At 40.2% G+C, this 12,743-nt stretch overlaps 1 protein-coding gene across 2 annotated transcripts in view; it reads right to left on the reverse strand.

Annotated features, from left to right (window-relative positions):
* Positions 1–3,166: 3,166 nt before the first annotated feature.
* zgc:110329 (uncharacterized protein LOC550500 homolog) overlaps positions 3,167–12,743 on the reverse strand; it is a 32,799-nt gene continuing 23,222 nt past the window's right edge. For both annotated transcript variants that reach the window (XM_062051523.1, XM_062051522.1), the window contains 2 exons: positions 9,170–9,286; positions 3,167–7,267 (listed from right to left, as the gene is read on the reverse strand). In XM_062051523.1, the coding sequence (XP_061907507.1) occupies positions 6,932–7,267; positions 9,170–9,286 (453 nt within the window). In that variant the 3' untranslated portion in view covers positions 3,167–6,931. The remainder of the gene's footprint in view (positions 7,268–9,169; positions 9,287–12,743) is intronic.

Raw genomic sequence — 12,743 nt, forward strand, 5'->3', positions numbered from 1 at the left:
AAAACAGAGCTTTTTCGTATTGGCTTCAATGTGGAAGGCATACCCGTGTTCGCCGGTCTACGTCACGCGCATACGTCATCCTCAGAGGCGTTTCGAACCGGAAGTTTAGCGGCAAATTTAAAATGTCACTTTATAAGTTAACCCGGCCGTATTGGCATGTGTTATAATGTTAAAATTTCATCATTGATATATAAACTATCAGACTGCGTGGTCGGTAGTAGTGGGTTTCAGTAGGCCTTTAACCTCTTAAGGTCCAAGCAGTTTGTTTACATGCTTTTTTTATTTCTCTTTGCTATTTGGGCTTATTGGACCCTAATTAGAATAAAAACTAAAAATCATCTTTTGATATGATGTACTTAGTCCATAAATACACAAACGTGTACTTCATGTGTAGTGACATGCTAATTTTTATTTTTTCACTTTTTTTCTCCAAATTCCATTGTATGTTATACTCTTCTGACACCACCAGATGGCAGTATAAGTGTCCATATCAAGATTCAAGATGATTTATTGTCAATTCTTAACATGCACAAGACACATAAGAACTGAAATGTATATTTTCGGCACAGTCCCACTAAGAGCAGACATACCTTACAGGGAGACAAGACGAGACCGCCGACGGCGCAGCCATTTTTACGGCGCTCCTTAAAAAAAGGTGAGAAAAAGGTGATATTGGGAAAGGGGGGAAGAGTAAAGAAATATCAGTCAAAGGCTGGATCCAGAAGAGGGGGTCCAGACTGAGTCCAAGGGAAAAAACCACATTTGCAATGCAAACATAAACACGTTACATTTAGTCACAACAAACTCGCAACAGAGGGAGGGGGACTTGGAGAAAACAAGCGGTGGTGAAGGCGTTGGTTGGGGAAAGGGCGGGTGCGTGCATGTATGCCCAATTAACTTGGGTGTGATGTTGAAATGTTTTTGTGGACTGGGGCCGATCTCAGAGTTCGACACCAGGTGTTATTGAGAAAAAGGGAGGTCAAAAGCGTCCATCGTTGAGGTGTCCTCTGGGGTGTTTTTCAGAACAGCCTGTTCCTGATAGCATCAAGGCCATTGGAGGGAGTCAAATCGTAGATTAGGATGTTGTTTTCTTCGAGCAGTCAAAAAACAATGACTTGCCTGCCCTATTTGTCCATGCTGGTTTCTCTCAAATTCAATTCAATTCTCCTTCTCAGCAAACTTCTCCATGATGAAAGCCATCTCGCGATTCAGATCAGAAATCGCCGCAGTCTGTGTTCCCACAGCCCTGCCCAATCCTTCCATTGCGACGAACAGCCGTTGGGCTCCTTGAATGGCTGCCATCGTCTTCCGAATTTGACGATACACCAGAGCAACGCCCAGCCCAATCAGCAAGTGCCCCGCGATCACGGTTCCAAATAGGTAGATGTCTTCCACGTCCTCGATGGAAAGGACTGAGAGGCACATGATTCTCCATTTATCCCAGGAGTCTCTCACGTACCCCGCAGCAATGGTTCCATCAGGGCAGCCAGGCTCCCCCGAACCTCTTTTCCTTGTCGAAAAGATTTTGTCAATTGCGTCGAGAGTCCAGCTGATCATATCCATGTTTGATGTTTAGATTTGAGGACAGCGCAAAGAAAGAGGCTTCAAAAAAGTTCAGACAAGACAAAACGAAGAGAGCAAGCAGGGGAGAAAAATGCGACCGCCCTCACCAGAGGCAAGACAGAAAAGTATGTCGGCATAAGACCCCAATTCAGTAGTGTACACAATTGTGGAAATAAGAGCTAAAAGGTGCTGTCCACGCATGTGGCCACTAAGGCCTTTAGAGGTTAAATATCATATGAAAGACGTTCAATTAATTTACCTGCAACTGCATTGCATTATTTATACGAACCAACATACGTATTTGGCCACGCAATCACTGATTTTCATCTATAAAATCAATCCACTAGTCTTATAAGAAATAAAAATGACAAGATTCTGACTATTATGGAAGTTACTTTTGACATGTTTAAAGAGAAAAAGACCATCATCCAACTGTTCTGACGTCAGAAGCATACAATCGTCAATTTGTCTTTGCAAAATGTATGTGTTCTCTTCCTTACATTTCTTTTTTATTAGAAAAAACGGTATTGCCAACCAGAGGTGGGTAGAGCAGCCAGAAATTGTACTCAAGTAAGAGTACTGTTACTTTAGAGATGTATTACTCAAGTAAAAGTAAGGAGTAGTCACCCAAATATTTACATGAGTAAAAGTAAAAAGTATGTTGTGAAAAAACTACTCAAGTACTGAGTAACCTGTTCGTTTAATGATGACAGCAACAAATAATGCACAAAAACCTAAAAATAGCAATGAGCAAACTCAGAGTCAGGAATGTCTCTTAAGCAACTAAAACAATAATATATATTAAATAATAATACATTAACATAAAAAAATTAAGGCAATTTGAGCCACAATAACTTAACAGCACCATAGGCTCAGTAGGCAGAGATTACAAAGGAAAATAACAAGTTAGCCTTTACGTAAACCATAAACTGATAGGTGTGGGCTGCATCTGAAACACACCGTGCACTTCTGATTGGTGTTTGTATGCATGCGTGAGTGTGTGTGCGACTGTGCGTGTGTGTCTGTCTGTCTATGAGGCTGCAGTGCGTTAATAAATTATACCCACACGATGTACATTTGACAGTGATTCATAGCAGGGAAGCTAACATCAGCCTACAGTGACACCCAAAATATTTACTAACGTTACTTACCGCGATGTGCTTCCTCAAATTTGACGTTGAGTTCATGTAAGCTTAAGCTTGTTGTCGTTTGCCGCTGAAACTTTATGTGCAGTTAATCATGTGACCGCCTGGCTCGGTTTTGATTGGTGAAACGGAGTCAAACGTCACCAGTGACTGCATTTGATTGGTGAAACGCAGGCATGCGATAGATCCTACTTTGAAGGTCTGTCTGACAAACCAAAACAAACAAAGCGTGCATTAACAGATCGATAAAAATCAGTAGCGAGCTAAATGTAGATAAATGGAGCGGAGTAAAAGTAGCGTTTCTTCTCTATAAATATACTCAAGTAAAAGTCAGAGTATGTTGTATTAAAACTACTCTTAGAAGTACAATTTATCCCAAAAGTTACTCAAGTAGATGTAACGGAGTAAATGTAGCGCGTTACTACCACACACGAACACAATGCGTCACACAAATCAGTAGACAAATTCAGGTTTATTACCATGAGCAGTAGTGTACGCGGTACAAGGCAGGAGCTGAAGGGAAGCTCAAAACAGTGGTCTGGGAAAACACTGTCAAAGTACTGCTTTTAAACAGAGTTGTAGCCTGTTTTTTCCCTTTAGTTGTCCCTCTGAGAGATGGACAAAATAAAAAGCATGTAGTTAAAAGAAAAAAAGCTGTAAACCTGAACCGTTGTTCCAAAGTAAACCAAGTATCATAAACCCGCTTATGGTCATACACAGTACAAAACATGCATTCTTGTTATTCCACAACTATCAGTTTTACAAAGTACACAGACGGCACAAATCAAACTCATGAAAAAAAAGGTATAACACAACCTGTACACACGCATGACATACTTGGCTAGTCCTATTTTTCCACACACTGAAAAACTCTGCATTTCTCTGCAGTGAATTTTTGTACACAAGATGTCCTCTTGACTATACGGCTATTTGGAAAACAGCCTGAGGTAAGCTTTAGCACATGAGACATCGCTCAATTTCAAAGGCTCAACTTGAATTAAATGGGCTGTAATGCCAAAAAAATCCCAGAAAACCAAACATCACAAATGAGACAAAAAAAAGAAGAAGCAAATAAATTAGCAAAAGTTGATGCTTATTTTCAAGGTTTTCCAGACATAGGATGCAGGACATTTGATTTCCACTATATTATTATACTGTACGCTAAGCTGTTGAAGATAACAACTTTTATAGTGAGCAGGGTTTCACCCTAACCGGAAGGCGCCATCACTCTATCTAGGAACATAGATTACTGTTTGGGTTTCACTTGACGAGCTACGCAGGCGATTAGCGAGCCTCTTATTATTATATTTGATTATTTTTGTGGGCGTGATACAATGGAACCCCTTTTAAGTTGAATTGTCCAACTGTTTGTGAGGCCGTGAAGGCAACAGTGGCTGAGCTAGTGTGTGCCTGTTGATGCGAGAGCAGCGGCTTTGGAGACAAATGTTTTTATTTTTTTGCTGTTGCTTTGCTAGATAATATTTTGCTGATGTCACTTTGGCCTGACAGTAACCACTTTTTGTAAAATAATGTGATTGTTGATGGAACCCCTCCTTTTCATCTTTAAAACATCTCAGCAGAGATTTGAGTGTTCATCAATATACAGTAATACAGACCTGGGCAAATTAAGGCCCAGGGGCCACATGCGGCCCGTTGAGCTTTTCAATCTGGCCCGCCGGACATTCCCAAATATTTTTTTTAGATCCTTAAGATGGAAAGTGTATCTGCCGTTATGATGTACAGTCATGTTTTCTAATGACCGTAAGTCTTGAACTATACAAAGTATTTCAATGGTTGGAATCTGCGCTTTTGCATTATATTTTAGTGACTAGTGTTGTCCTGATACCAATATTATTTCGATACTTTTCGGTACTTTTCGATACTTTTCTAAATAAAGGGGACCAGAAAAAATTGCATTATTGGCTTTATTTTAACAAAAAATCTTAGGGTGTGGCGGACTGGTACTTTTCAGCGGCGGTATGGTACCGAATATGATTCATTAGTATCGCGGTACTATACTAATACCCGTATACCGTACAACCCTACTTGTTACTATGGTAATCTGCGTCACAGCAGGTCAGACGAGGCACCAAGCAGTGTGGGTGGGGAGCGTTTCCACAGAGTGTTTCCAGAGCCTGAAATGCGGGTGTCAGGGACAGATGTGGAAGGAGATTTTTACAAGAAAGTTCTAAAGCTTAGTGATGTATCAAATATATCAGATTGTAGATGTTTTTTGTTTTTTTACCCTTCACGTTCATATTTCGCTGTGTTTGTTGCATTTTTGTTGCATTCGGCTTGATTGTAAATTTGTCGATTGAGAGGGGGTGTGACGTTCATATGTTGTCAATATTCAGGGCTTTATCGTTCATAGAAAAAAATTAAATTCCATTCCGTTTTTAAGGCGGTCTGTCATAACATTTTTAGCATTCAATCAGACTTTATTGTGAGGTTTTGTATTAGTTTTCCTAAAAATAGATATACCGGCCCCCGGACACATTTTTTTCTCTAATTTTGGCCCCCCGAGTCAAAATAATTGCCCAGGCCTGATATAATATCTGTTGTGACCACTTCTTGACACCGGTCCCCCAAAGTTGTACAAATGGTACAAAATAAATTATGTTTTTTTAAGTTTAGGTTGGATTTGGAGTCGGGACCCAGGGTGGACCGCTCGCCTGTGCATCGGTTGGGGACATCTCTGCGCTGCTGACCCGTCTCCGCTCCGGATGGTCTCCTGCTGGCCCCACTATGGACTGGACTCTCACTATTATGTTAGATCCACTATGGACTGGACGTTCACAATATTATGCTAGACCCACTCGACGTCCATTGCATCCAGTCTACCCTAGGTGGGTAGGGTCCTCTCCAAGGTTTCTCATAGTCATTCACATTGACATCCCACTGGGTTGTGAGTTTTTCCTTGCCCTTATGTTACGGAAACATGCCAACTCTTTCTTGCGGTGGCTAACAATCTAAGAAAGATTACTTTATGTTAATTGCAGTGGTAGAATCTAGGGTAGAAGTGTCATATTTTTATTTTGCACTGAACAGGAAGTTTTCATGCTGTGTACCTGGTTTGTCTGCTTGCCTCACCATCAACCCTTAATGACAAGTAGCGACACACACAGTCAATTATTTAAAGAATGTATTTCTTAATACATTTTGTTAGAATAATTGTTTCTAAGTTATCACAAAAACTTTGTGTTACATTGAGTTCCTAGCAAGAAGACAAAAGCTGTCGTTGAAACCTACCAAGAAGAAGGTTAGTAAAACTCCACTGTGTAAGGGGGAAAGCAACATGAAGGGTTTTCTGTTTTCTTTCATGTATGGTAATCAACAGAAATAGTGTTCTAACCCAAGGACTTCAAAGCGGAGAGAAGGCATGATCTGCCCAATTTCCAGACGACCTCTTTTTGAACCTCCTTTTTCAACTGTTTTACGGACGTCTTTTTTAACTGTTTTACGAACCTGTTTTTGAACTCGTTTACGACCTTTTCTTTTGAACTGTTCTGTAACCAAAGGCAACGCTGTTTACGACCCACTTCCCTCTGGAAGCAGCTGTGGTCATGTGGTCGGAGAAAGTAAAATAAAGAAGGAGGAGTACAATCTTTCGCCAGAGCGTGCTGGAGATTGTACAAGAGTACAGTGTCCCGGCGTCTCTCCTCAATTGAGACCAAATTGAATTCTGTCTCTGTTCAATTCTTTGCCTCTTGTCTTGTTTAATAGATGTCATCAATGTTTGAACATGACAATTTTTATTTAAAAAATATCAGTAACTCATAAAAGTTTGTCAAAAAATGGTATAATGTAAACTACTGGTTTTAGCTCTCAACATTTTATGTAGTGGTCAAAAGCGGTCCACCACGACTTAAGTGGGCACTTAGTAGTAAAAGTGGATGGCGGACCAGGACTTATCGACTTGAAGGGGAACGACTTAAATGGGTTCCATTGTGTCAAACACGCAATAGTCCAATGTTTTATCTCATTAATGTGGATGTAAATGTCCATCATGTTTCATGTGTAATTTTATGTATAGAATAGTCAATAAAAATCAAGTTTGAACAACCCTGCTCTACGTTTGTTGGTGGAATTCTTAAAAAGTGACAAGGTATTTTGGATCAGTTTGGCTAAGCAACTTCCCTAAATCCAACAGCAGAGGTTTAACCCTTATGTAGTGCAACACAAATCAAACAAATACAAACTTTACAATGACGCATGAAGACTAATTAGTGTTCCCTTTTCAGTTTACGTCCAATATCTACCTCGTCCAGCCCAGTGGTCGATCTGGACTGTTGGAGATGGAGGAGCTGAGAATGAGTGCGAGGCGGCTGCTTCTTCAGCTTCTGCAGGTGAACATCAATGGGGTCCAGGTCGGGTTCGGCGACCGGAATGGGCAAGTAGCCGCCGTCTCTTGGCAGGCACATACAGCAGCCGGCACCAGCCAGGTCCAGCTCGCTGTACTTGAACTCCAGCTTCTTCAGCTTGAAGTCCACCATGTCAACCGACTGGCTCATTTCCACCAGGAGGTTCCAGAAGAGACAGGTCAGGACAATGCCCAACAGCTACGGGAACAGATGCAAACTTGTTCATTTTGTGATGTTTGTTATGCTTGGCAAGTGTTTGTGAGCGAAATAATACACAATGAACAAAATATAAAATATAAACACATTCTCCCATTTTTCATTATTTGTACTCTAAGATCAAACAAAAAAGGCTTATTTCTAGGGATGTCCGATAATATCGGACTGCCGCTATTATCGGCCGATAAATGCTTTAAAATGTAATATCGGAAATTATCGGTATCGGTTTCAAAATTATCGGTATCGGTTTCAAAAAGTAAAATGTATGACTTTTTAAAACGCCGCTGTGTACACGGACATAGGAAGAAGTACAGAGCGCCAATAAACCTTGAAGGCACTGCCTTTGCGTTGCAGCCCAGTCACATAATATCTACGGCTTTTCACACACTCACAAGTCATACTTGGTCAACAGCCATACAGGTCACACTGAGGGTGGCCGTATAAACAACTTTAACACTGGTACAAATATGCGCCACACTGTGAACCCACACCAAACAACAATGACAAACACATTTTGGGAGAACATCCGCACCGTAACACAACATAAACACAACAGAACAAATTCCCAAAACCCCTTGCAGCACTAACTCTTCCGGGACGCTACAATATACACCCCCCGCTACCCTAAAACCCCGCCCACTTCAACCTCCTCATGCTCAAATTCCAAGCATTTTTTTCCATAACTTGAGTTGAAGTTGTTCTCTTATTTTGGAAAACCTTGTTACATTGTTTAATGCATCCAGCGGGGCATCACAAAAAAATTAGGCATAATAATGTGTTAATTCCACAACTGTATATATCGGTATCGGTAATTAAGAGTTGGACAATTTCGGAATATCGGATATCGGCAAAAAAGCCATTATCGGACATCTCTAGTCTTATGGTAGCTCTTCGCGGGAGGTGTTTTATTGTTGTCTACCGTATTTTTCGGATTATAAATCACTCCGGAGTATAGATCGCACCGGCCGAAAATGCATAATAAAGAAGGAAAAAAACATATATACGTCGCACTCGAGTGTAAGTCGCATTTTTGGGGGAAATTTATTTGATTAAATCCAACACCAAGAATAGACATTTGAAAGGCAATTTAAAATACATAAAGAATAGTGAACAATGGGTTGAATAAGTGTACGTTATATGAGGCATAAATAACCAACTGAGAACGTGCCTGGTATGTTAACGTAACATATTATGGTAAGAGTCATTCAAATAACTATAACATATAGAACATGCTATACGTTTACCAAACAATCTGTCACTCCTAATCGCTAAATCCCATGAAATCTTCTTCCTCGGTGTCGCTTCTAAACAACTCTGCCAACTCCAAAGGTATCCGCTGCTTCCTCTAGCTGTTTTCTGCTGCATATTTCACTACGTCCAGCTTGTAATCTGCAGTATATGATTTCCTTTTCGGTGCCATTTTTGTCCAGCCCTTCTCTGTTTTTATAAGTTACCGCCAATGTTGAAATTATCCATTTTTATAGCTACGGACGTAGTAGCATGTAGCATCCCATGACCCACAATGCACTCCTGCCATGACGCACAATGCACTTCTGCCATGACCCGCCCCCGACAAATTTTTATTGGTTGACGTGTGTGTGACGATTGCTGACATTCGCCTCGTCTCTTACGGGAATGAGATAAATAATATTGATATTTTACGGTAATGTGTTAATAATATCACACATAAGTCGCTCCGGAGTATAAATCGCACGCACCCCCGGCCAAACTATGAAAAAAACTGCGATTTATAATCAGAAAAATACGGTACTTATTTTCAAGAAGCAGCTATAATATCAAAAGAGAAAACAATTTCTCATAAACATACTGAAATGCCCTAATGAGAAAGGCTACAACCAGTGTGTACCTAGAGTTTTAAATTACCTGCGGCAGCCCAATGGCACAGCACAGGGCGATGGTTATTCCAATGTTGTCAGTCATCCAAAGGTTGACTGCATGTATGCAGCCTCGCACGTGGATCACCTCCTGCAGGGTTTCACGCTGATTCACAGGCAAAAGACAGAAATACATCACTTTTCATTTGAAACCATGAACACCCTAAAAAAAAAAAAATGCTGTATGCACATCAGTACACATGAATGTTCGGATTCTTCTGTGACCAAACTAAGGATGGTGGTATCGGTCTGATACTGGCCAAAATTACTGGACCAAATGTTTTGGAAGGGTAGAATAAGATCAGATTCGAAAGTCTCAACTATCATGTAAATACTTAATTTAGAATTGCATGACATAAACAGACACTAGCTAACTAACAACTAGCTAGCAGAATTAGCGGGAGTCAATTAGCCTAACGCCTCATGTTTGCTGTAGAGTTACATTATTTTCCAGGAAAACAAAAAGTAACTGAGTGCAATTTGTGGGACGTTAGCACTGGACTGAGGTTAGATACTAGTCTAATAGTTTGTGGTTTACAATCACATTTCTGCCCTAAAATACATGTTTTTGATGAATAATAAATGAACAGATGAACATGTCGAACACTGTCATCCTCTGTGGGCCAACACCAGAAAATATACACTACCGTTCAAAAGTTTGGGGTCACCCAAACAATTTTGTGGAATAGCCTTCATTTCTAAGAACAAGAATAGACTGTCCAGTTTCAGATGAAAGTTCTCTTTTTCTGGCCATTTTGAGCGTTTAATTGACCCCACAAATGTGATGCTCCAGAAACTCAATCTGCTCAAAGGAAGGTCAGTTTTGTAGCTTCTGTAACGAGCTAAACTGTTTTCAGATGTGTGAACATGATTGCACAAGGTTTTCTAATCATCAATTAGCCTTCTGAGCCAATGAGCAAACACATTGTACCATTAGAACACTGAAGTGATAGTTGCTGGAAATGGGCCTCTATACACCTATGTAGATATTGCACCAAAAACCAGACATTTGCAGCTAGAATAGTCATTTACCACATTAGCAATGTATAGAGTGTATTTCTTTAAAGTTAAGACTAGTTTAAAGTTATCTTCATTGAAAATAAGGACATTTTAATGTGACCCCAAACTTTTGAACGGTAGTGTATATAAGATCAACATATAGATAAGATAAGACATTGGGTTCATCATTTCGTTGATTGTGTGTTTTTCCCCCTATTACATATTTCAACCTGTCCTACATAGGTCTCCCAAATGTCACAAAAACCCCACCATTTGTAGAAACTAGAGACCTATGGGGTACTTTTCTCAGTGCATGGACGACAAAGTCTTTAAAGACAGTATTCACAAATGAGAGATAGCAGCAATTGAAGAGAGTCTCTCTGAAAACCTTCCCAGGTTTTAGGCCAGCAGGAGCAAAGCGGCAATATTTAGCCAGCAAATGACAAGGACAGGTTGTTCAAGTGAAGAATTCACTGAAGATTGTAAATGACATGAATGGAACAGAGGAAACTAAGAAGAAATGTATTTTTTGAAGAGTTCTCTTATGGAAATACTATAGCACCACTGATTGAGGCCTGTAAAAAAAAGAACGTCTGATCCATTTTACTGTCTGCTGTCACTCCAGTCAATTTGTTTTAGGCAAGCCATACCATAAAAGCTTAATGGTAATTGTCCTCGCTTCCCCAGGTGCTGGACTTTGAAGTGTATCAAGAGAAGGATATATTTGCTGATCAAAAGGCTGGGAATTGCGGCAGTAGCAGTCCTATGTTTAAAATTGTTCCTACAGGAAGTCTTTTGTACTTCAACCAATACGTTAAGCTTACATATGAATTGGTGGCCAAGAGCCCTGCAGCAACTGCAATCCTAACAGAGAAACTTTGTTGGTTGCCTGGTGACAATCAATTGAGAAGCGAAAGGAGGGAAGCAGTAGTGAGGGTAGCCAGGAGAAGTTCTGAAAGTTTACCCCACTTGGAAAAGCATTTGTCTGCACCTGTTGATTGAAAAAAGGCAAAGTCCAGGTGATAAGGGAGTACAATGACAACATGGTTGGTATGCACCTCTGTGTCAGCATACTGAGCTTTTATTACAAGCTAAACCAAGAAATGGAGCGTGTGTGTGATGGCCATCCTAAGATTAACAACAGTTCTCGGATTTCAAAATGCATTTGGCAAAAAAAACAAAAACAAACTTACTACACTGGCAAGAGAGTATATGATATTAAGGAGAGCAGTATCAGCCATCACGCCAATGCCAGAAGAATTGTTAAGAAAAAAAATGGGACCAGGCACGATAGACTGCAGCGATGCACAAGTGCTAAAAACAAGGTAACAAGGGAAAAACATAAATGCAAAGTTTCAGTTACAAGATTCCCGAGCGCTGCTGTTCACTGCTCCCCTCACCTCCCAGGTGGTGGAACAAGGGCATGGGTCAAATGCAGAGAGTCATTTCACCAGTCAGTGACAGTCAGTGGAACTTTAACTTTAAGATGTCTGCCCTAGAGAAAACTGCTTGCTAAAATACTAGAGTTAATTTCATGCTGTAAAATCTAAAATACAGGGATTCCTCAACTTACGAGTACCTTAACTTATGACTAATTTTTTAATGCTTTTAGTTGGAGCATACCTTGAGTTACAAGCATTTTAGCCTTCGGTTATAGCAATATTTGTAACAAGTTTCTGCTATTGGAGCAATGAAGATTTAATATACACTACCGTTCAAAAGTTTGGGGTCACCCAAACAATTTTGTGGAATAGCCTTCATTTCTAAGAACAAGAATAGACTGTCGAGTTTCAGATGAAAGTTCTCTTTTTCTGGCCATTTTGAGCGTTTAATTGACCCCACAAATGTGATGCTCCAGAAACTCAATCTGTTCAAAGGAAGGTCAGTTTTGTAGCTTCTGTAACGAGCTAAACTGTTTTCAGATGTGTGAACATGATTGCACAAGGGTTTTCTAATCATCAATTAGCCTTCTGAGCCAATGAGCAAACACATTGTACCATTAGAACACTGGAGTGATAGTTGCTGGAAATGGGCCTCTATACACCTATGTAGATATTGCACCAAAAACCAGACATTTGCAGCTAGAATAGTCATTTACCACATTAGCAATGTATAGAGTGTATTTCTTTAAAGTTAAGACTAGTTTAAAGTTATCTTCATTGAAAAGTACAGTGCTTTTCCTTCAAAAATAAGGACATTTCAATGTGACCCCAAACTTTTGAACGGTAGTGTTCCTGCTTCATTTACACAACAAACAAGACAGTTTGAGCAGTAAAGTGGCATTATATTGTTACACTGTGCTGTCCCTGCTTTGTTTAGGCAATAAACAAACATAAGTTTTGTATTTCAAAGTTGATGTGCACGTTTGAGCACTGCTCAGAGATCGACATCCTGCCCTCCAAACTGTTAAAAATACGCCCTGCCTGTTAGCGGCCAACCTGGCAAGTCAAGCCCGCCATAGCACGAGTCTGCATTACACAAGCTGAAACAAGCCTTTGTGCATGCGGCCACAAATGCCCAGCATTTATTCAAAAGGAAGCTGCGTTTGAATTGTGTGTGTCTCT

The sequence above is a fragment of the Entelurus aequoreus genome, linkage group LG06 (genome assembly GCF_033978785.1).
Source record: "Entelurus aequoreus isolate RoL-2023_Sb linkage group LG06, RoL_Eaeq_v1.1, whole genome shotgun sequence".
Classification (NCBI taxonomy): domain Eukaryota; kingdom Metazoa; phylum Chordata; class Actinopteri; order Syngnathiformes; family Syngnathidae; genus Entelurus; species Entelurus aequoreus.